At 44.4% G+C, this 25,803-nt stretch overlaps 1 protein-coding gene across 2 annotated transcripts in view; it reads right to left on the bottom strand.

Moving 5' to 3' along the window:
* Window positions 1–17,342, bottom strand: part of ZNF830 (zinc finger protein 830) — an 89,070-nt gene extending 71,728 nt beyond the window's left edge. The window contains exons 1-4 of one of the 2 annotated variants that reach the window (XR_015868743.1): window positions 17,096–17,342; window positions 15,331–15,430; window positions 10,595–10,718; window positions 627–666 (exon numbers count right to left, since the gene is read on the bottom strand). Coding sequence is in view for 1 of the 2 variants with exons in the window: in XM_088442369.1 (XP_088298495.1) it covers window positions 627–666; window positions 10,595–10,718; window positions 15,331–15,430; window positions 17,096–17,316 (485 nt within the window). In the remaining variant the exon portion in view is untranslated. The remainder of the gene's footprint in view (window positions 1–626; window positions 667–10,594; window positions 10,719–15,330; window positions 15,431–17,095) is intronic. The other variant, XM_088442369.1, reaches the window with a different exon arrangement.
* Window positions 17,343–25,803: the final 8,461 nt, after the last annotated feature.

Here is a 25,803-nt window from a genome sequence, read left to right as displayed (position 1 = left end):
TAGACAAGTCAATAAATGAACATCTAAAAGGAGGACAACCCTTTAACAAATGTCTATAAAATGCCTGGTCTTAAATTTCAGTTTTCACCTTTTACTCATTCACATGAGATTTAGCTGGGGATGCAAAACAAGAGATAAAAAACTTTTAAAGTATTTGAAGTTTATTTAACATAATTTTAAACGGGCAATTTAACCACACTATTACCATTGAAATATAAAAATTGTAAAACCAGCTTACCATGAAGGAAGTTTAGGTAATGAAAAAGTTTAATTGTAAGCTACAATAGTAAATGTTGATTAAAGTACAAGTCAGTGAGTAGCTTAATAGTTTTCCTGTGCCTCAAAACTGGCCTGTGGTACAACTATGGAGCTGCAGATTACCAGTGAGAACAAGTATCAGATCAGATCAGATCAGCAGCATGACAAGTTCACCTAAGTAAAATATAGCAGCTATGAAAGCTGGTGTATAGACAGCAATGAAACATCCACACTCTTGACAGTAGTAACATGAAGGGAAACCTCTGTCAGGGTACATGTAGCCTTTGCAGCTGTTGCGGCTCTACTCTGCCGTAGATTCTTAAAAGTAATATATCTATATAGTAGCCACAGATCTTGACAACACTCACGTGGATGTTGTTGATGAAGCTGAAGTCTGTTCTTCTAAATCTACGGAAAAAAACAAATACAATTTATGTATTTTTTTTACTCATTTGCCTCTTAATTACAGCTACAAATAAACATTCTTTCATCAGTACAAGCAGAAAGTAACATATGAACCTCACATGATCAGGACCTCTGTAAAGTGTGGATGGTAAAACAAAAATAGGATTTTCTGTACTTACCGATAAATCCTTTTCTGATATTTAAAGGGGTACACTGGAGACACCAGGATAAAGATGGTGCTGGAGGAGTCTGGGCACTAAAAGGTTAAAAAAGTGTGAGACATCAAAGGCTTCCCTGAGTGTGTGGGGTATACAGGGCGTATACCCCACCTACAGCCCTGATCAGCCAGTTTTACTAACCAAGTACCAAGGGTAAACGAAGGAGAAGGAAGATACTTACACACAATATGTAACCACACACTCAGGGAACCCCACTACAGAGAGCCGGAAGCATCAGGAAGAGTGTCAAGTGTCCACCATGGAATCAAAGAAAAGGTTTTATTGGTAAGTAAAAAAAAAATCCTATTTTCTCTTTCATTCAATGGGGACACGGGAGACAATAGGGATGTCACCGAAGCCTTCCCTAAGGACACTTGACACTTTCAGCGATCGGGATGCCTAAGTGTTACATCTGTAAAATTTAACAAAAGTGTGCGCTGAGGACCAGGAAGCTACCCTGCAAAGCTGCTCTGCCAAATCACCCTACTGAGTCACCAAATGGGTACACACCAACCTGATCTAATGATCTTTCAACAAGTTAGGAATATACCACAAGATATAAGACTGGCAGATGACTCCCGTGATTCAAGGAACACTAGTCTGCTTGGAAGCTGGCCAGCCTCGCTTACTGACATCGTAAAGCATAAACAAAGCATATGCAACACACATCCTTAGTACTATCTATGTAGTTCCCAAGAGCTGTAACTATGGGCCAGAATCTAGTTGGGTCTCAACCGGCAAAGAAGGAACCCCTATATCCTGTCTTGACTTCCATGTTAAGAGAAAGTTTCAGAGAGAACAAGGGTTAAAAAGAATGACAAACACATCACGTTATGTTTGTATTTTTTTCATGTAATATTTCACATATTTTAACCCCTTGTTTCAACACTCATTAGTCTTACACATCTATACTTTACACTATACTGTCACCTGTCACTCTTTTTCCATTTTTCGTGTGATGCCGTGGGCTGGACGTTTTTCGGGGTGCACAGCGCCCCGGACATGAACCTCCTAATGTTAGGGACTGCTAGTGACAGAGAAGCCGTGACGAGGCCTAGCAGCTTTCAAATGCATGCAACCAATATCTCTGAATTTCTATGACCATATAGTCTTCATATATTGTTGCAAGTACTATTCAGTGTGCTGAGGAACAATAGGAGGTTAAATCCCCCTCCTTAAGAATCAGAACCAGGTCCCATGTCACCACAGAAAGCACAAAGGGAGGCTGGGAATGTAAAACCCCCTGGAGGAACATTAGAATCGTTGGAAGGACAGCAAGGTTCTTTTGAAAGAAGACAGAGAGCAAAGTCACTGACAACTTTGTTGCAGTAAGTGTGTACCCCATCCTGTTGAACTAGCATCAGTAGTCAACACCAAACACTGGGGTTCTGACAGTAACATGGCTCTGTTTAGTTCCGTGCTTGTCCACCAGCATAGAGACTCTCTCGTGGCTAAACTGAGGTTTACTTGATAACACAAAGGAATGCTCTTTCGGCTGTACTCTAGTAATTCCATTGCAATTCTCTCATCCTCCACCTAGCCCAAGGTACTATGCCAATTGTAGATGACATCATCCCAAGCAGACAAAGTTCTAGGCGCAGTGTCACTTTACCACATGCTTGTACCAATGTGGCCAGCTCTTGAATTTTTCTGCATCTTTGTAGAGGGTCTATCTGTACACCCAAAAATTGCATTTGCTGTACTCCTTTCAACTAGCTCTTTTCTCAGTTTATCAGCCAGACACAAGACTGAAGAAATGTTATTGTTTTGTCTAACACATCCTCTATTACTTTCCACCGATCTTCCGGAAATTAGCAGATCATCTAAATATGGCCATATTGCTATCCCTTGTTTTCTCAGATAAGCTAAAACAGTTACAAGGACCTTTGTAAATGTTCTTGGAGATGTTGCTAGGCCGAACGGAAGACAAGTGAACTGAAGATGCTTTCCATGGATGCAGAATCTCAAATATTTCCGGTATCACTTATTTACTAGAACATTAAAATAGGCATCCTTTATGACCATTAAAGCCAGAAAATCTTTTTCTTTTATTCCTGCTAGAATGGATCTCAGAGTCTCCATACGAAACTTCTTTATCTTAACAAACTTGTTCAGTTGTTTTCTATCCGGTTAGTTCTAAACCCTCCTTTAGACTTTTGTGCCAGAAAGAGTAAAAAATAAAAACCCTTTTAATTTTATAATAACGGAGCAAATGCCACAGACTTTGAGCTGATTAGTTTTTCTAGACTGTCTAAATGCCTTAATTTCCAAAATTATGGTTGGAACCTCCGATTCCACAAATTTGTTCAGTCTTGGAATTGCTGAAAATGCTATCCGATATCCTTGAAATAATATATTCAGAACTGTCTGTCTTGAGCAGTTTTACCATTGCATGGTCAATTTCAAAAGACTGCCCCCTACTGGCACTATTGTGGGGAGGCGGCAGTAGTTAATGTCTTCGTTTGACTGTCTTGAAGGATTGGCGAAATGACTGCCTTGTCATCTCCGTCGAAAATCTGTCACTATATTAACATCCTGGCCTATAACTTCTAGCTTCTTTAAATTGTTGTCTGGAGGATGGTACAGAATACCTGCTTCGTCCATTCTGAGGTAGTCTTGCTTATATTCCTACTGTCATTTTCTGTATAATTGCCTCCAACTCATTACCAAACAACAGGGAGCCTTCATATCATAAAGAAATCAGTCTGCTCTTTGAATGTACATCTGCTGCCCATGCATGAAAGAATAAGGGCTCTTCTTACCATTATTCCTGCATAGATTTTGCTGAAAACACCACAAATCTCAAGCGAAGCCTCACACAGGTACCTCCTATAGCTTTCTGAATTATTCCTAGATTTCTCTGTAAATAAAGTCGAGATTTCCTCTTCCAAATCAGACTGAATATTAGACCCTCAAAGTCTCAAAGCCCTGGGAGACTGAGGCTATGACAACACCGGACTTTGAGGAAGTTGCAGAGCTCTGCGGCTGTTTCATTCAAAGAACTCTCAAATCCTCTTATCCATATTATTTCTCAAAATAGCCCCATTTTCAAGGATGATGGTTGTCTTTGATACGACTTCCGCTACAGCAGCATCAACTCTTGGGAGAGCACATTAACCTAAAAACGGCATTAATTAGATACATACGATCAATCCTCTTCACATTAGCCAGACGTTTGTCTAAATTCTGCCATTCTTTAGACCGGATTTCCCTCATTACTTTATGCACCAGGAAATATGTACTTGTCTTCAAACAGCTAGCCTGGGTAATCACATTTTTCCACAGTCTCTTTAGAATTCATAGATTTATAGATATTCTTCAGCACAAGATCCAAAGCAAACACTCATCTTGAATTTCACCAGTTTCCTCACTATTATTATTGTCGTTTATTTATATGGCGCCACAAGTTTTCCGCAGTGCCTTACACAGTACATAAACAAATAGATTGATTTACAGTGACTTACAGTACAGTACAATACTTTACAGGACAAGGATAATATAATATACATTGCTACATTCACGACCCAGATAAGCAACAATGCAAAGCAATCAAGTGTTAGGTGCCCTGGTAGAGAGTAAGAAGTAGATGAAGGTATAGTAAGGAGATGCACAAGAGGGTAGAGGGCCCTGCTCATAGAAGCTTACATTCTAAGGGGGAGGGACAGACAAACAGGGATGACACAGATGGGGTAGACAGGGAGGAAGGAGTATGTAGCAGCAAGTTAAGATGAGAGCTGGAAGGCTTTGATGAAATAGTGGGTCTTGAGAGCCCGTTTGAAGGATTGTAGAGAGGTGGAGAGTCTGATGGGAAGCGGTAGAGAGTTCCAAAGGTGGGGAGCAGCACGGGCAAAATCTTGGAGGCGGGAGTGGGAGGAAGTAATCAGCTGGCATGAAAGGCGGCTTGCATTTGTTGAACGAAGAGGGCGGACAGGAGAGTGAAGGGAGATGAGATCAGAGATGTAAGTGGGAGAGGAATGGCTGAGGGCTTTGTAAGTGAGCGTGAGAACCTTAAATTGGGTTCTAAAGGGGAAGGGGAGCCAGTGGAGGGCTTGTAGGAGAGGGGAGGCAGAAGCAGAGCGTTTTGAGAGGAAGATGAGCCGAGCAGCAGCATTAAGGATAGACTGGAGAGGAGAGAGATGGGATTTGGGGAGGCCAGATAGGAGAAGGTTACAGTAGTCCAATCTGGAGATGACCAATGAGTGTATGAGGGTTTTAGTGGCATCCTGGGTGAGAAAGGGTCTAATCTTGGAAATATTTTTAAGATGAAAGCGACAGGACTGTGAGAGATTCTGGATATGTGGTTTGCAGGAGAGGGATGAGTCCAGGATAACTCCAAGACAGCGCACTTTGGGGCTAGAGGAGATAGTTGTGCCGTCAATTGATAAAGAAATGGTGGGAAGTGTGGTTATGTAGGGGGGAGGGAAGATGATTAGCTCAGTCTTAGACATATTAAGTTTAAGACATTGCTGGGACATCCAGGAAGAAATGGCAGAGAGACAGTTGGAGACACGAGTGAGGAGAGAGGGAGAGAGGTCAGGGGAGGAAAGGTAGATTTAAGTATCATCATAGAGATATTGGAGGTCAAAAGAGCTGATGAGTTCACCTAGTGAGGATGTATAGAGTGAGAAAAGGAGAGGTCCAAGAACAGAACCTTGGGGAACACCCATTGTAAGAGGCGGTGGGGGAGAAGAGGAGTCATGAGAGGAGACAGAGAAGGATCGGTCAGAGAGGTAGGAGGATAGCCAGGAGAGGGCAGTGTCACGCAGATCAAGGGAGTGAAGGATTTGCAGAAGGAGAGGGTGGTCCACAGTGTCAAAAGCAGCAGAAAGGTCAAGGAGAATGAGCAGAGAGTAGTGGCCCTTGGATTTAGCAGCAAGGAGGTCATTGCTGACTTTTGTGAGGGCAGTTTCAGTGGAGTGGAGAGAACGGAAGCCAGACTGAAAAGGGTCAAGGAGGGAATGAGAGGAAAGAAAGGTGGTAAGGTGCTTGAAAACAGCGCGCTCAAGGAGCTTGGAAGCAAAAGGGAGGAGAGAGATGGGACGGTAGTTGGAGAGAGTGTTGGAATCAAGGGTTGTTTTTTTTAGTACGGGGAGACAAGGGCATATTTAAATGCAGACGGGACAGTGCCTGATGATAGGGAGAGATTAAGGAGGTGGGCAAGATGGGAGCAGGCAGAAGGAGAGAGGTAGCGGAGGAGACGTGAAGGGATAGGGTCAAGGGGGGAGGTGGAAGGAGAGGGAAGGACTGGATGAGGGACATGACTTCCTCTCCAGATACAGGGGAGAAGAAAGTTAGAGTCGGTAGAATTGAAGGAGAGGGGTGATCTGGGAAGAGAGGAGGTGGATAGCAGGGGGACTGGTGGGATATGATGTCCTGACGTATGGAGTCAATTTTAGATGTAAAGTAGGTAGCAAAATTAAGGGCAGAGAGCAAGGAGGGGAGGCGAGGAGGGGGTGGGCGGAGGAGGGAGTTGAAGAGACGTTGGGGATTTGAGGACTGAGAGGAGATGAGGTTTTTCAAATATGACTGTTTAGAAAGGGAAAGGGTAGCACTGTAAGATGAGAGCATAAATTTGAAATGGAGAACATCAGCCTTAGAGCGTGAACTTCTCCACTGTCGCTCGACAGTTCGCAAACACTTTTGCAGGTATCTGGTGCATTTGGAATGCCAGGGTTGAGGTGTAAATCTGCGGGGGTGAATAGTGATCGCCGGAGCAACAGAGTCCAGAGCAGAAGTAAGGGAGGTATTGTATAGAGAAATGGCTTGTTCAGGGCAAGAGAGAGAGAGGATAGGGGAGAGAAGTGAGTCAAGCTGGGAAGAAAAAGAAACTGTGTCAATAGCATCAATGTTACGCTTAGTGATAGTGGTCATAGGAGGTAGTGAAAGGGAAGGAGAGAGGGATAGGTTAAAAGAGAGAAGGTGACGGTCTGAGAGGGGGAATGGGGAATTGGAGTAATTAGAAATATCACAACGGTGAGTGAAGACCAGGTCAAGCGAATGCCCACTCACATGGGAGGGTGAGGAGGTCCATTGGGAGAGACCAAATGAAGACATGAGGGTGAGGAGTTTGGAGGCAAAGGCTTCTGTGGGGATATCAATAGGAATATTGAAGTCACCTAGGATAATAGAGGGAAGGTCAGAGGAGAGAAAGTGAGGAATAGTGTAGAAATATTCTCCACATCATCCTCAAAAGCAAATTCTGATGTATTTGTATCATTACCAAAATCCAATCTAGCTTGAGCTAGATTTCTTAGAACCATGCAATTCCATAATTTCTTCATTAGTAACAAATGACTCATCCAATCCATCAAATCCTGCATCCGATTAAACTGACTAGCAACAGGTATAGTTTATTTCTCACAGTCCTTGCAAAACCATGCATCCGGATTTCCTAAGAAAGCTTTATCACAAGCAGCACAGATGTATGAGAGGATTCTCCTTGCAGTTTTTACTAGCTCCCATAGATGAAGACACAGAATAAGATGGTATCCATTACCATACAGCCTAACTAACCAATACAGAAATAACGTGCCTTCAATGAGGACTTACCTAATTTGGGCACATACAGGCTTCTGGGGAGAAGGCTCTTTTTCCACGAGGACTCCAATTTGTAGCTGTCTGAAGAGGACGCAGACAAACTGTCTGTAGTAAGTTAGTAAATGGAGGGCAACAAGCAGCTCCATAAACCTCCGGTGAGCGGCACCATCTTTTTATGCCTCTTGACCTATGACCTGGTGGGCGCATGAGCAGACCGTCCCACATAAACCGCTGGGACAGCCGCGTCATCAGTACATGCGGCACTTCCACCTGCCGCCACAACATTAAGCAGAGGGGGACACACAGTGAGTAAGACATGCAGTACCTTACAGCAGATGGAGAATAAAAGACAGGCAAGTATCTTCCTCCATGACAGATGCGGCCATGCACCTGCCTCCCCCCTGAATACCACCCCATCCAGACCGCGGCTACAGACATGGATGCTCTGGGAATATCTTAAGGTAAGCCCTGCACCAACAAAAATTACATATTCCCTACACTGTCCTGACTAGGAGACAGGAAAAAGACTAGGGAGCAAGGAGGAGTGAATCTATGTACTCTAGGTGGGTGGTCCCTAAAGGGAAAAAAAAAAAAACAACTTCCTGTCTAGTACTAGGGGAACAGGATGTAATTTCATTATAATGGCTGCCATGAAGTCGGAAAGAATTTTACAGTAGCTCACTGTCGGCCTAATGTCTAGCTGAAATTATCAACCATCGGTAAAACATACATGTTTGTACTGCCTATGTGCACATAAAATGTGCAATATAATGCCATATATACAGTAAAGTGCATCTTTAGCTTACTATATTGTATGCTTAGAGAAGTGGAAAAGGGAAGGGATGGACAAGTGTATGTCAAGTAAAGTATGGGTGTTTGTGTAGCATGCAGGCGATGGAAGCCCAAACAGATACATCAGTCAAGTAATGTATAACCCCGGTGCAAGCTGGTAGCAACAATTTTGCTACCAGCTACATTTTGGGATGGTGATACTGACACTGGGGGTAAATCTACTAACCTGTGGACTGCAGGCATCGCAACGATCAGTGTAAGACTGCCCAATGTTTTAAAATAGTAGTAATTTAAAAAGGCAAAACCAGGATGATTTTGCCTTTTAAGCAACTGCTTCTTTAAAACATTGGGCAGTTTCACACAGAACTCGCCAATGCCTGCAGTGCACAGGCTATTACATTTACCCCCACATATCCACAATTACATACATTTTTACAACATAATTCATTCATTAAATTGTAAGCGCATCTTTCTCCAGCATACGCATTTTATGTGGTATGAAGGGCAGCACATATCACATGTCGAAGCCGGATGATTGGCTTAGACCAGATCTCAAAATTAATATCGAGCAACGCCATTTTAGGTTGCCTCTGATGACGCCATCTTGCGTCGTCAGCATGAAATCATGGTGTGTGATGCTAATATGAGCATCGTGCGATCGCATTACCACTGCATACTGTTTAAAATCCTATCATACCCCATACGCACGGATACACATAAATATATATAATTAAAGACTTCATATATTCAGTGATGACAGACTTGTCTTTAGACATGCCTGTGACAAATAATCAAGAATACACAAAGATACTGTGAGTGTTTACTTCAAATATGTACACAGTATGTCTGTGGCAATTGAAATGTAACCCAGACACTGACATGCACAATTGAAATGTCCTGGATGTAGATTTATAAACAATTGCCAGACGTGTAGCTATTGTTAAGAAATGTGGGCCTTATAGCCAATGTTGATGTAGTTAAGTAGAACAAACAGTTGTATTAGGAGAGCCTTTTGTTAAAATTATCAGATTGTTTGCCAAAGCTTGCTCCATCTATGAACAGGACAAAACCCCATTGTCTGTCATTCTTTTAGTTCAGACAGAAGTAAAATAAATAACCAGTTTGAGGATATAATAATTATATATATTAACACACAGCGCACCTTTTACGCTGCATGAAGACACAACGCATACTTACATATAATCATAAATAAACACGCACTCATAAAAGGGTCCTGCACATTATGGTTTATATTAAACTTATTAATTATGATGTAAAATGCATGTATTTAATATTTATGGTATACAACAAGATAGACATGGCATGTTTGGTACTAAACTGACACACTGTTTATTTCCAGATATGTGAACCTATCAGCAAGGGAGCAGCATATTGCGTTCGATGGTTATGGAATATAGGAAATTGTTGGTTAGAACGTATACACTGTAATGTAGTGTCTCTATCTAATTAAAATTAATTAAAGAACGACAATGTAATCTGGAGAATTGGGACATACCCCTAGTGAACTGTCCTATGAACTACAGCGTACTACAAAGACCGAGAACCAATGGAATTATGTTTGCCGGTCTACATTGTTGTTATCATGATCTGTTAGGGTATATAGCCTGTGTCCCGGTCCCAGTTAGTATCCATTCTCTGGGATGACCACAGGCCTCTGGATAGATGACTGTAACTGGGACCGTGCGCCTGCGTATGTATCGACTACACCTTGTATATTGTACAACCTTTGCGCTAATTGTATTATAGATCAAGGCGTGTAACTATCTGCTTTTATGTGAATAATAGCTTTTGTGCTTTGGAACGACACTCAAAGTCTGGAAAGCGATTATTTCATATGCGTACGCTACACTAAACAGCGACATTTTGGGTATAAAGGTTATTAGGAATTCATACATAAGATGCATGCAGTTCTGCACACTACGTAAAACACACATTTTTCAGGGCATTAGTATAATAAATTGTCTCGCTCCATGAGGCCAAATGTTGTCTGTCATTCAAGTCTCTTAACTGCAATTATAAAAAACACTAATATCCTTAACCAATTGATCAGGTAAGGTCTTGTATATCCTGCAAGAACATATACTCTTGGTTTTGAGGGTTTGTTGCAAATTGATTTGAGCGCATCTTTGGCGCAGATGACTGATGCCCTATCTCATTCAATAACATTTTCAATTGAATCAGTGATCCTGATCATGTAAACTGCTGCTGTAAAATCGCTGTTTATATCAATTAACATTTAGGTATGATGCAATAACCCTGTATGGACAGAAATATCCTTAAAAGTTTTAAGAAGATAAATTTTACTCTACAAAAAACAAATGTAGTACATACACTGGTCCGAAATGCTTTGTGAGGTTATTTACCTTTAGTCCGCTTCCAATCCTTACTCTCTGAATTCGCACTTTTTCTTTTGGTTGCTTGACAGAGTTGTGCAGGGACTGATGGATTACTTGTGTTTACCTTTGTGCCTTTTAAACTTGCAACTTTCTTTAACAACAAAATATACAGATTAAATATTGTGAAAGCATGATTTATTTTGCCTAGGTAGCAGTAAAATACATTATCAATTTATATCAATATGTTTATGAACCACACAGAATAAATCTATATTTATGATGTGTATTCATTCGATTGAATATTTGTTTATTGGTAGGCATGTCTCCGAAATGATAGAGGTTTCTGGATAAGATCCTGATACTTCCTTGAGTAGCTCGAATATACTGACAGAACTGGCTGGTTTACAGCCGAACTTAGGACCTCATTCAGAGCCGGACGCTATTTGCGGTCGTTCGTTCAGAAAAAAGGGGTGGCTATTCAAATGAACCATTCGCTCTTTGCGGTCTGTTGACGCCTCTATGTCTGAACGAGCGAACAAAACTTGCGGTCATTTTTTGGATAACTACGCCCTATGGCCGCTCGCATCCTAAGTCATGTCCGCTATTTATTAGATTAATCGAGTACATCGACCAGCGTATGAACTGCTCGCTATTCTTGTGGTTGGTTTTTCCTACCACAATCTTGCGAGCAGTTCTGACTATAAAATAACCCAGTGACGTGGTCGATGACGCTGCTGTATTAATTATGCACACCCTTAAAACTCCCGTTTTGACCTTTAAGCACGCCTGCGTTCGGATCTCCACTCCCCGTTTTCAAGCACCTTCCCCTGTTACCACCCACATACGCCTCCTCCTCTCACTCAAAATAGCTATTTAGCGAACAAACGATTTTCGGCCGCACTGACTGGTTCGCGCATGCGTATTACGATCCGTACGCATGCGCAGTTGGGCAAACATCGCTCGGAACGAACGAGCGGCCGCTTACGAGCGGCTCTGAATCAGGCCCTTAGTCTGGTAGCCTGTGGACATTTCTACATTAGGTCAGTTGTATGATAACTGTTGATCAACTTACACAGGAGTATTTCTATCGATATCTACAGCTTAGCCATACCTTGCTGACACAGTTTTCACATTCACCCCGTTTTAATTTCTATTAGATTTCAACAAATTCAATTGTTTATTTTACATCATACATATCTTACTCGTTTAGTTAGATATGGAGGCCGCATTCCGATCATTGTTCTAAATGCCACACAGAGGTCATTTAGGCATTTATAGTTGGAGTGCCAATTCTGGGAGCAGGTTAAGTCTGTTTTAATTGAACTGGGAATGCCAAATGTAATACTCACCCCAGTAGCGAGTTTGGAAACGATCAAGGAAAATCTTGTTAATAAAAATAGTAAAAAACAGTTTATAATAAATATGTGTGCCTTAGCTAAAGTGTCTATTGCCAGTTTATGGATGGCTCCAGAGGGACCAGAAATTGAAGCCTGGTTGTCTTTGATTCGCCTTACTGTACAGCATGAAAGACACGTTTATATTACATGTAAGGCAAAAATTTTATTGAAATCAGATTTGGGGTGGATGGCTGGAGTCCAGATTTGCCTCATTATAAAGAAATAAGGAAAATTTCATGTAGTTTATCTCTAGGCGAACATTTGCCAAATATTAGATGTACATAATAGTGTATGGTTTTCTTGTGTATTTAAGTTATGATAAAAGAGCCAGTGCAGCTTTTGAGTTATTTTTTTCTCTCTTCTTGTATATATAAGTGATGCTATGTATAGGCATAAAATTTATATTGCAAGATGAGATATTTATTACATTTTACATGGGAATAATTTTTTTTTTTATTCATAAATTATATATTTTGGTTGTAATTTTGTGGTTTATAAGTATTAAGCATATTTCTAGTTAGTATATCGGTCATTATTATATTTATAGACACAATATATATGGTTTAATAACGGTACTTATGCCGAAGTTTACCATAACGGCCCAGAATATTGACGCCGGTCAGTATCCCTGTGCAGGTATCTATACCGTTGGGATGGCGAAGGTAAGTTGCGCTGGAGGTGGAGGAGGGTTAGGGATAGGCACTAGAGGGAGGGTTAGGTTTAGGCTGCGGGGAGGGGGAGGTTAGGTTTAGGCACTAGGGGGAGGTTAGGTTCAGACACCAGGGAGGGAGGGTTAGGGTAAGGAGAGGCGGACGGTTAGCATACTGACCACCAAGTGTCGGTATGTTAACCCTGTCGGAATCCAGGCATCGGGATTCTGACTGCCTGGATCCCATCTGTCGTATTACATACCGATTCCATTAATACACTTATAGTTATTACAACTGAAGCAAACACATTTATAATCAATCAATATTTACAATCACTATATTTAAAGTTATTAAGATTGTGGTTAATATATTTGAGATTAATAAATGTATAGTTGATGTGTTAGTGGTTTGGATACCCATAACAACTATATAGATTTTTACCATGGTTAATATTTATTTTGTTTAAATTGGTTGTAATTGTTATAATTATTGTTACATTTAATTGTTATAGTTGTAGTTATGTTTTAGGTCACTATATTTAGAATATTTAAATTGCTATAGTTGTGATGGTTAAATGTGGAAGTGGATTTCAATTTGGCACTAGGCATTATATATTGGGCTTTGGTTCTATTTACTGAATGTTGGAATTGGTATTGAATTTTAGATATGTTGCTGTATTATGCCTATCAAGCATCACTATGTTTTATCTTATGTTGTATTATTTGTTACATGTTTTTAAATGGTAAATTAATAAAATACTAAAAATAAATAAAAAATGAATATTTGTGTATGGATAAATATCAATCAGCATATGTTGATAAGACTACTTCTCCTTTTGTTTAAATCAATTTTTCACTCACATGCAAGAAAAACAACTTGGCTTTCTATGTTCCCTCTGCCTGGAAGAGAGCATAGAAAACCAGCACACATGTGTACATTCTATGACTCCACTTAGAGCCAGGCATAATACCTGTTCTACCTTGTCTCATTATTATTAATTACCAGTTATTTATATAGCATACACATATTGTGGTGCTTATAATCTATAGTCCCCAAAACAGGTTTCCTCCCACAATCCTAAACATACTAGTAGGTTAATTGGCTACTGACAAAAATGATCCCTTGTGTGTATGTACACACACACACACAATTTTTTGTCAGTTGCCAATTAACCTACCAGTATGTTTTTGGATTGTGGGAGGAAGCCCGAGTACCTGGAAGAAACCCACACAAGCACAGGGAGAATATACAAACTCCACACAGTTAGGGCCATGGTAAAAATCGAACCCAAAACCACAGTGCTGTGAGGCAGTAATGATAACCATTACACCATCTGTGCTGTCTTTTGAACTCTTGCATTTGTATACAGAACATGCTTTTTCCCCCCCACTATAATCTCAACCGAAAGGATGGATTTTACACATATAGCTCAAAAGTCACTATGTAGAAATCACTTTGCCTACAAAGGTAACGCGTTTAATTTACGAGAAAGACAATAGCATCACTACTATGCAGGTTGGAAAACTCTAGCATCAATAGAACAGCCTGCGTAAAAGCCTAATTGCAAAGTACAGTAATCAGCCCATGTCATTCCTAAGAATCAGTTATAAGTCTGTGGGGCAGATGTATGAACCGCCGAAGCGGCACCAGCGCCCGTTATGTGAACTGATACCGTTTCTTTCTGATGTATTCATGTGGGTCTGACAGGGGCGCTGCTATCTACAAGATAGTAGCGCCGATAGCCTGGGCTATGTATGAACAGTCAGTTCGCCTGACCATTCCACCCGCTGCAGTTGTCGCTATTGACAGCTACAGCCTGGTGATGCCCTATCCCCACAGCAGGGACAGCGCAGTCCCTGCTGTGTGGGCTACCGGCTCCAGGGCTGCGCTCGGGATCTCGCAATACTTGCGAGATCCTGCGCATGCTCAGTGGAGCTGGCCCGGGACTGAGTCACAGCGCAGGAGCACTAGGCTGTAGCACTCCCCATGTTCTTCCCTCTGTGCAGTACACCATGGTAACATATAGTAAACATTGTTTACATTAACTGTTGATGTGGACTTGAAATGTTCTTTGACAGCATTCTCCTGATCATTCAGAGGCAATGAGGCACAAAAGTCACTAGACTGACTTCAGATTAATGAGATCACAGAAAGTGCTTAGGAGTTCAGGGGCAGATGTATTATAGCGCCACTTAACGAGGCGAAGCAGGAAGCACTAAAGATGACATGTATTACCATCTCATCTGCCGGAGCAGGGGAGTGAAAACTCCCCCCTCCGGTGATCCCTGCTAGAGACCACAGCGCATCAGCCTAGTGCTGATGCGCTGTGTCTCAGTCCTGGCCGGCTCCACTGAGCATGCGTGGGATCTCGCAAGCATCACGAGATCCCCGTGCAGCCCTGGAGCCAGCAGCTGCCGCAGCAGGGACAGCTCTGTGCCTGCTGTGGGGATAGGGCAGCGCCAGGCTGTAGCTGTCGATGACCGTTCATACATAGCCTTGCCCATTGGCGCTGCTATCTTGCAGAAAGCATCGCCGATAATGACAGGGGCACAGAGCGCCCCTGTCATTTACCATCCAACTCCCCCAATCATACATCGGAGAAAAGCGGTATCAGCGCACATAACCAGCGTGGATGCCGCTTCAACACTTCATATACTCCCGCACAGTGAGCTATTCAAACGAAAAGAAAATCACATGAAAATCCAGTTAACCTCACCTCTTTATGCTGCTTTCCAAGAACGTGTGCTTGCCACAGCAATTCACTTTTTATCTGTATACTGCACACAATGCAAGATAAATGTCCAAGATTATTGTATGTATATAAAGTGCAGTTAAGGTTTATGCAGAACAATGTTGTCTTTAATACATACAGTTTGCAAAGTCATGTCTTGAGATCTGCTATTTCAAGAACAAAAGACCATGGGATACACTAAATGAATTTATATTTTAAACATTAGATTTTTAAGCTCCATATTTCAAAATACCTTTCACTTATGTTTGAAAATATATAACTTGAAGAATACGCTTTTTCAAGCATATTTCTAACAGGTATAATATTATTTATATATTTACATCATACTCTGTAGCACTTTACAATTGGCAACAACCAGTAATAAAACAAGACTGGGTAATAACAGACTTAAGGGGCCTATCCATTATACGAGTTTTTGAACAATCCCACCAACACAGGAGGTTTTGGTCACATTGTTCACAAAGTTGTGTAATGGATAGCCGGCAAGGACCAGCAATGCGTGTGCACGCTGGGTCCTTGCCAACCCCGACTATCTACGGAACATGCTGGTCAACCTGACGACACTCGTCAGGTTCCTCATGTTCCGAGATAGGAGGTCAGGATCCTGCACTGAAAGACGTTCAGTGAACGCCGTTCAGTGTGGGCGCCGCACCCGGGCCCCATTCAACAACAAGACACAACCTCTATAGCACTCGCTAAAGAGGTAATGTCCTCCTTTCAGGATTTAAAAAAAAAGCAGTAAACTTAGCTTGCCACCGTACCGTTTAAACCTATAGCTGCCAGTAATCAAGACACAGCAACAGCCTGTCTTCAGCAAAGTCTTCCAGGCATTGCCAAGTCCCCGCCGTGTTAAAGGGTAATGCGCAAGTGCAGACTGGCCATCACCCCAAGACACAACAGCCCGTTGATACCAGCAACAGTGCGGAGGATGCAGCTGAGGAAGGGGTGTCACTGGACCTCGCCGGAGGGGTAAGTCATGTTAAAGACCAACGGCATATTCGTTAGTATCACTGTGATACTAAATTAAATATGCTGCTGATAATAAAAATCATTGTTAAATGGGACCCTGCTATGCATGTTTACATATAAGTAAAGCATAAAAAGAACAGAAGAGGAACTGCTTATACTGTATTTTCTCAAATTTAATGATCCAGGCACACACTCATAAACGGTAATGGAAACACAAGCCTTACCAGGTATGTAAATGTACTAGAGTATGACCTACACAGATGTATACAAGTTCAAAATGCTGAATTCCCTCAAAATTGATTCTGTAAATTTGATCACAATCTACACATAGTTTAAAAGAATCTAGAACACTGTCAAGATAATAGACGAGCAATTTCTAAACAGCGATTCTAAATATATTTCCAGTCCTGTCAGCGCGATAGCTCTATGTATATGCATATATTTACTAAGCTTTGAATGAAAATAAAGTGAACAGAGATAAGTTAACAGCCAATCAGTTCCGAACTGACATTTTTTCAAACACATCCTGTGACATGGCAGTTAGGAGCTGATTGACTGGTACATTATCTCATCCAAGGCTTAATAAATAGATCAGAGCAGAAAACCAGTGTAACCCATGTTATGTGGCAAGCGATACTGATCAGGCAAGCTGACACCCCTGGTTGTCCACTACCATCCCAGCTGTCTACTCTCTGCGTGTGGACGCTGCCACCCATGCTCCAATCAGCACTAAACTAGTACTCCGTATATGTAAGGATATTTAGCCAGCGGGGACACGATTCTCTTACTGGCCGCAGTTTCACGCTGTTTGGCTCTCATCATCTGCCTGAGCTCTTCCTGCTGCAGCAGCTTCTTTTTCTTCCCGGGGGCAGCCATGTTTCTCCTCCCAGCGTCTGGCAGCTGATCTAAGTTCCGTTCTTTTCTGTCAGCATCGTATCCTTTGACGTCATCATGAGTCCTTAGATCATGTGATCTGACCATGTGACCGATCACAACACAGACACACACAAAACCACCCCTCTCTGCTGCTGCAGTAGTGGATAGAGCTACCGTACTAGATTTCTGTAGATGTACCCTGACGACATCAGTTACTGGCCAGCGTCATTCCCCACTGTCCATCCACGTGGACGTAGAGGCAGTTGTTGCGCCACATTGGAAAGCTGACAGGCATTTGCGGTATACGCTGCTGAGGGGACGCCGGGGGCATTTGTGGCAGAGGGGGGCATGTAGGGAACACTTTGCTGGGGAGTGGGGCTTGCATCTCACAGAGACGCTGGGAGCATTTAGACAATACGCTGCTGGGGGGCATATCACAAAGATACTTGGGTAGATACTGTTGGGGGCACATTATGGCATCATGCAGCAATGTATACTCCAAATTGCCATGCTTTTGTAATATGCCCCCATCCCAGCTGCCTGTTCCCTACATGATGTGGGGAACAGGCAGCTGGGATGGGGGCATGTTACAGAAGCATGGCATTTGGTGGAGTACATATTGCTGCAAGTCAGCGAGTCGGCTAACACTGCTGGGGGCATTTGGTGCACACGAGGTTGTGCTGGGAACGTGGCTAACACTTGGTGGTCAGATCCTGGGAGCATTTGGAGCAAATGTGATATGGGGAACATGCTGATGTGAAGGAGGCATATCAGAGAGACCCTGGGGGCACACAGTGGTACATATCAGGGAGACGCTGGGAGCATTTGTGGCATGGGGGCATGTAAGGAATGCTGGGGGGCTGACTGGCATGTGATGGAGAAGCTGGAGGCATGTGGAGCACACAGAAGGGAAATGTCAGGAAGAAGCTGGGTTCATATAGGGCAGATAGCATTTTGAGGGAATTGCTGGTGGGCAGGGTGACCACTCAATGGAAGGGGTGAGCATGTAAGGGAAAAGGTGTTCAGATTGATGGTCTAGGCAGGACTATTTGTCAAAAAGCTTCTTGCATGCACCCTCTGCTCACCATCGACTGTCTCACATATGCACTCCACCCACCATGTATACTGTCACTGTTTCCTCTCTTCTAGCCTCCATCTCTCATTGAGTCCCATACTGTTGTGAGTTCTATTCCTCCTACCACTCTTTCTCCTTCATCCATTAGAGGACACCGGAGGCTCCATGACAGTGGGGTATAGACGGTACTAAGTGGGAGCTGGCACTATAAACAGCAGTGGCTCCGATTAACGGAGCCAGACGGCATACAGTAGTGGCTCTGTGGGGTCTCCCTCACACAGCGTGCTTTCTACACTGAAGTGAGCAACATAGAGGGGCGCTCGGAGCCTAACTCCGGAGTTTTGCTCCTTCCTCCCAGCGGCCCCAGCACTTCTCTGAAGTGTGCTGGCATCCATTGCACGGAGTACACTGTATGCTGCACTGAGACAGAGCCAGACCTGTCCTGTAAGTGCAGAGTGGGGTTTAGGCTGGTTGGGAGAGCATTTAGGTAGACAGTAACTACTCTATTCTCAATTAGTTACTTGTTTATTGTGCCTAGCATGTTTAGCACTGCTGGAGGTGCTTTTTGGGGGCAAGTGTGATACTCCTTTTCTGCCCTTCTCTCCTACCTCTGCATATCTTAGTATTTACCTGTTAACCCTCTCCACTACACTTTACTGTTGTTTGTGTGGGTTTTGTATGTACCATGGCTGGAAGGGGTTCTAAGACTTCTCAGAAGTCATTTGCCTGCGCAAAGGGTGCAGAAAAGTATACACAGTCATCTAGCCCCACATTCTGTGACAAGTCTAATCCACAGCAAGCGTCTCCACGGATGACAAAACTGCCGTCTTGGGTGGAACAGTTTGCATCCGTTATGTCACATCTCTCTGCTGAGCTGGAGGCTTCTCGTAAAGAGAGATAAACTTCTAGATCAGCTACTCTAGAGGAACTGGCATGGGTGCGGTCTTTAGCTACATCTATGGAAGGGACCACAAAAGCCATGGCGTCGTCACATGCCACTTCATCGGGACTCTCACCGCAGGTCTCAAAAAAGAGACAGTTACCCTCAGTTCTCCAGTCGGAGGAAGAGGAAATGCCAGCTCTAGAGGATGGCGAATATATACTCAGGATTCGCCTGAGGAGCTCCAAGAGCAACCTGAGCCTATGTCCCAAGGGATAGAATGGTTAATTTCTGCAATTCAACAGGTATTGCAGATAGGAGATGAGGAAAAGGGGTCTGCACACCCGACTTTCTTTTTAATAAAGCAAAGGCAGGTTACTTTTTCAATTTCAGAAGAACTAGTTTCTCTTCTGGTTTCAGCTTGGGAACATCTGGATATAAAATTTCCGATGTCCCAGCAGTTGTTATCTTCCTATCCTTTTCCTGCATTAGCTCGTAGCTGCCGATGGTTCACAATGTGCGTATGCATTGCAGTGCGCAAACTAGTCCAAGCGATGGGGAAGCGCTCATTCACTGCGCATAGCTCAGGACAGGACAGGACAAGCCGTTTGTGGGTGGCAATGTGTTGGTCGATGGAAACGGGGGAGTGGTGCGAACGCAGGCGTGTCTGAGCGTCTCAACATTTCAGAGGCATGCATAATTAAGACGCAGCATCATAGTACACGTCACTTGGTTGAATTTCACACTGTGCTTGCGGTAGGGTATGGTCAACCGCAAGCGCTGTGTTCGTTTCTGATGGTACTCGATACTACCGATGGTTGCATACACATCCTGGAGATGATGTGCATAAGTGGGCGTCTTGAGACAAATCTGCATACACCGCGATTGCACGCCAATACATAGTGGGTGTGCTAATGCCTTGCCGTGCGATTGCCTGCCTTTGCAAGTGAACGCATCTAGCGAGAAAACTTCTGTCCACGAGGGTTTTTGTCCAGGTTCTCAGGCATTAGACCGGACAAGGGGCCTCATTCAGACCCACTCGCAAGCGGCTGTCCGCTCGCAAGTGGGTCGATGGTGTGCACTGCGCATGCGCACGACGGAGGGAGCTCCATCGTGCGCATGCGCCAGACGCGACGAGCGAAGGACTTTCCTTCGCTCGTTGTGTCTGATCAAAGGGGGCGTGCTGTCGATGTTGATTGACAGCACGCCCCCTTTGGTGGGCGTGCCGGCCAGACGGAGGCGTTCCCAAGGGAACGCCTACCGTCTGAAGCCGGCCCCACTGACATCACTAGTGATGTCAGTGGGAGTGATTTTGGCTCTGATAGAGCCAAAATCACTCCAGGGCTTGTGGTCGAAAAACCCGACCACAGGCTTCTGGTCGCACTGGCGATGGTCGCGATGGTCAAGACCATCGCGACCATCCTGCACGCTCGTATGTGCTGTGGGTGGTGACCCACAGCTATACGAGCGTCCAGGAGGACGCTCCATTTTTATGGAGGACGGCCCTCATTCAGAGCGAGCACTCTGCTCAGAGCGTCCGGCTCTGAATGAGGGCCAAGGTTTCTACTCCAGTTTGTTTATGGTTCCGAAGCTGGATGGCTCGGTCAGACTTATTCTGAACTTGAAGGATCTCAGGACCTCATTCAGAGTCTGTTGTTGCGGTCGTACCCCACCGATGTTCGTTATACTGCGCATGCGTAAAGTTCGCAATGCTCGTGCGCAAACTAGCCGCTACGATCAGAGATTTCTCTCTCCTTGAACACAGCCGGTCAGTAGTTTGAGTGACAGATGGAGGCGTTTGTGGGTGGTAACAGGGGAAGGTGCTTGAAAACGGGGGAGTGGAGATCCAAACGTAGGCATGACTGATTATGCGAACGGCGTTTTATGGGAGTGCATGCGGATTATGGGAGTGCATAATTAACAAAGTAGCATCACGGCACATGTGACCTGGGAGGTTTTTACACTGACATGATCGTAGAGCTTAAGAGAGGATATGGTCAACCTTAAGCTCTACGACCAGTTCCGATGGTCTCGATTAATCCTTATATGCCCGGAGATGACGTGCAATGCGTACGAGAAGGGGGCGTATTTTTTTGTCTTCCGACCGCTTCCTCCCCTTGGTCGGCCAACTACCGATCCGAACTTAGGGACGCAACTTGCGAGGGAATCATTTGCATATCCGGCCCCTTTTTCTGTACGACTGTGCGGCCACTTCGACCGACTCTGAATGAGGTCCTCAATCCCTACCTGAAGATTTTCAAGTTCAAGATGGAGTCCCTTCAGTCGGTTATTGCGAGACTGGAGTAAGGCAAATTTGTGGTATCTCTTGATATCAATGACGCGTTTCTGAGATTCGCCATTTGGAGATCACATTTTCAGTTTCAGGCCTTACCCTTCGGCTTATCAGCCCCCAGGGTATTCACAAAGGTCATGGCAGTGTTGATGGGTCTCCTTCGGAAACAAGGGATCACGATTATCCCTTACCTGGACGATCTTCTGAAGGCTCATTCCAGAGAACAATTACTGCAGAACAACGCAGTGACTCTCAAGCACCTCATAGGTCACGGGTGGATCCTGAACTTTCCCAATTCTCATTTGCAACCGACACAGAGGCTTTTGGTACTTACCGATAAATACCTTTCTCCAATTCCATAGGGGACACTGGACGCCCACCCTGCGCTGTTCCTTCCTGCCATGGTTAAAGTCATTGAGTTATGACTGATGGTTTTTCTTGGTGTGTTATTTCAAACTTTCTACACGTTCTGTGATGTTGTTATGTGTACTTGTTTCACCTCCTCCTCTTACAATTGTTTCTTCCAGCTCTTCTCCTGCACAGTTTCCTAAGACTGGGCTTGTAGGGGTGTATAGAGGGGGAGGGGCTAGTCACACTTCTAAAATTTAAAGTGCCAGCACCCACTCAGCACCATCTATACCCCACTGTCATGAAGCCTCCAGTGTCCCCTATGGAATCTGAGAAAGGGATTTATCAGTAAATACCAAAATCTTGTTTTTGGACCTCACAGACTTTTGATCCCAACTCCAGACTGCCAGAACCTCTGCTGTATCTGTCGACTATCCCTGCTTTTCCCTCTTTTAATATACTTTTGACATTGTAACTCATAACTCTGCCCCCTCCCCAACACAGCTGTCCAACCTAGTTACCAGTATTCACTTATTTATTTTTACCTTTATGTATTCTTTTACCATTACTATAGCTTACATTATTCACCGCTTATGGGCTTTTAAGCTAAGCTTCCACTATACAATTTTCTGTCAGATATCTGGCTGGTTGGAATGAAAACCTGGTAATGTATGGGAGCAAATGACAATCGTCCATTTGCTCACAAACACTGGAAAATAGCCAAAAATGGTTGTACAGCCAAATTGGTTAAAACACACAAATTTAACCAATTTGAACTAATTTTTTTGGTCCTTTTTCAATGTTTAAAACCATATGATCGACTGTCATTTGCTCCCATACATTACCAGGTTGTCATTCCAACCAGCCAGATTGGACAGATATCTGACAGAAAATTGTATAGTGGATGCCCAGCTTTAAGGCTTAGGTCAGACAATAGGGTATTAGTCCTGCAACAACCTTGAGGCCTGGTATACCTTGGCTTGATGCGGCTGTGTAGCAGCTTTCAGGGCTGGAAGTGCCTTGGCTGATTGTAGCCAGTGGGCCAGTAAGGCGACATGCGGCCTTTGGGCCTGTAGCAGCCTTGAGGGCTGGAAGTGACTTGGTTGGCTGTGGACCAGTAAGATGATATGTGACCTTTGGGCCGGTATCAGCCCTGGCTGGTTGTGGCCTGTGGGCCAGTAAGATGATATGTGGCCTTTGGGCCGGTAGCAGCCCTGGCTGGTTGTGGCCTGTGGGCCAGTAAGATGATTTGCGGCCTTTGGGCCGGTAGCGGCCTCTGGCTGGTTGTGGCCTGAGGACAAATAAGTTGAGATGCGGCCTCTGGGCCGGTAGTAGCCTTGAGGGCTGGAAAGCCTTGGCTTGATGCGGCCTCTGGGCCGAAATATCAGTCATTGAGTGGAGAGCAGCCTTTGTGGTGTGAAGCAGCCTCTGGGCTGTGTAGCAGCCTTGAGGGCCGAAAGACTTGGCAAGAAGATGCTGAGGTGCGCTTTATGCCGCTGGGATGACACTAGCGGTTGTACACAATATTGTGTACACTGGACGCTGAGGTGCACTTAGAGCTGCCGAGATGACACTAGCGGCAGTACACAAGTTTGCGTACTCTGACATGCGACCTGTGCAGCCGGGTTGACACAAGCCACAGGACGCTGGGTTGCGCACTCTGGACACTGAGTGTGGTCTATGCTGCCTGGATGACACAAATGGCAGGAGGCAGGAATGCAGACCGTGCCACCAAGATGACACAAGCGGCAGGTAGTACAAATGTGGACCGTGCTGCCTAGATGACACAAACGACAGGAACAATGAAGCTAACTGGATCCAGGTAACTCGACTGAATACAGGAGACCACGCTAGAACCGGAAACGCGTAAAACGATATCATCGGCATTGGAGCAGTTTTCACAGGAGAAGGTCATGGACGGAGGAGCCAATCCGGGCTGATCCCAGAATGATGGACAGGAGGTAGGTGGAGCTTCAGCAAACTGTTGCTCGGCGTTAATCTCTCACACTACCAGTGTGGTGGCTTGTGACAGTACCCCCCCCTTGACTTGACGAGGGGTTACGGAACCCCTAAACCCTGGTTTGTCTGGAAAGTCCATGAAGAATGTTCTCTTCAGGGCAGGAGCATGCAAAGAGTTTTCTGAGATCCAGGAACGCTCCTCTGGTCCATACCCCTTCCAGTGGACCAGAAACTGAAGACAGACATCCCCGGGAAATTCTGGAGTCTAGGATCTTCTCCACGACAATATCTGGCACCTCTGGACGAGCACAGGTGGAGGTCTGATCGGACGTCTAGGAGAAAACTTGGAGGAAAGAAATACTGGTTTCAGGAGGGAGCAATGAAAGGTATTATTGATCCTAAGAGCCCTCGGTTATCTCAGTCGAAAGGCCACATGGTTCAATTGAACAATAATACGAAATGGGCCAATGAACTTGGGCCCCAATTTTTGTGACCTCTGACGTAATTAATATTTCTACTTGACAGCCAGACCAAGTCTCCCTATTTTGAAATTACAGGGCCTTCGATGCTTATCAGCCCACACTTTGGACCGACCCGATGCCTGAAGGAGAGATTGATGCACCTTCCTCCAAACTGACCGCAGCCTAGAAACGGTTGAAGAAGGCGGCGTTCTGGCTATTGAAGGCTCAAATTGCTCCTAGAATGGGTCCCAGAGTTACAGTAGAAGGGAGAGACTGAGGAAGCAGAATGGCAGGAGTTGTTATAGGCACTGTTCCAGGGACTGATTGGCCCCCTCCGTCTGCCCATTAGACTGTGGGTGGTAACCTGATGACAGGCTGACGTTGATGCAGAGATCTGCACAAAAGCACCTCCTGAACCGAGCAACAAATTGCGTCCCCTGATCTGAGACAATATCCACCGGAAGCCCATGGAGCCTGAAGACATGCTGTAAGAACAGTGCAGACAAGTCCTTGGCAGATGGTAACTTGACCAGAGGGATGCAATGCACCATTTTGGAAAAACAGTCTGCGATGGTCCAGAGGACCATACAACATGAAGACACAGGAATGTCAATGACAAAGTCCATCACAATGTGGGTCCATGGTTTAGAGGGCGTTGGAAGGGGATACAATAGACCCTGCGGAGTAGTCCTGAGGGTCTTATTTCGAGAACATACATCACAGGCCAGGACAAACTCACGAGTGTCTCTCGACATGGACTGCCACCACACAGATCGAGACAAAATGGATCGAGACAAAATTTCAATAGTTCTAGAAATGCCAGAATGACCTGCTGTCTTGGAGGAATGAAAGTCCTTCAACACCAATTTACAAAGTCTCTCAGGGACAAACAGACCTAATGGCATACTAAGAGGAGCTTTAGCTTGACAAGCCCTGAGAGAAGCTGCCAGGGTCCTGGTGACCGCACAATGGGTCCTGGAAGCCGGAATGATGGACTCTTCCGATGCCCTGGGAGGTTGACAGAGAAGCTTTGAGACAGGGCATCTGCTTTAATATTCTTAGACCCAGGTTGAAATGAAATACATAATTAAAGTGGGTGAAGAAAAGGTCCCATCGTGCCTGCCTTGTGTTCAACCTTTTCGCCGTTTCAATGTAGGCCAGATTTTTATGATCAGTGAGAACTTTCACCACATGGTTGGCCCCCTCCAACCAATGCCTCCAGTCCTCAAAGGCCCACTTAATCACCAACGGCTCCTGGTTGCCCACATCATAGTTCTTCTCTGCTGAACCGAATTTCCTGGAGAAGAAAGCACACAAGTGCAGCTTACCGTCCTTGATATCTTTCTGAGAAAGGTTAGCGCCAACTCCAATCTCGGATGCGTCGACCTCTACGATGAACTGAAACTCTGGATTCGGATGTCGGAGGACAGGAGTAGACACAAAAGCCGCCTTCAAAGGCTCGAATGGCCCCAGGTGACCAATTCGTGACCTCAGCTCCTTTTTTTGGTTAGTTCCATAATGGGGGAGACTATGGCGGGAAAGGACTTGATAAACCTGCTGTAATAATTCGCAAAGC

This window comes from Taudactylus pleione, unplaced genomic scaffold, assembly GCF_031769625.1.
Source record: "Taudactylus pleione unplaced genomic scaffold, aTauple2 ptg000309l, whole genome shotgun sequence".
Classification (NCBI taxonomy): Eukaryota; Metazoa; Chordata; class Amphibia; order Anura; family Myobatrachidae; genus Taudactylus; species Taudactylus pleione.
This window is presented reverse-complemented; position numbering and strand designations above follow the sequence as displayed.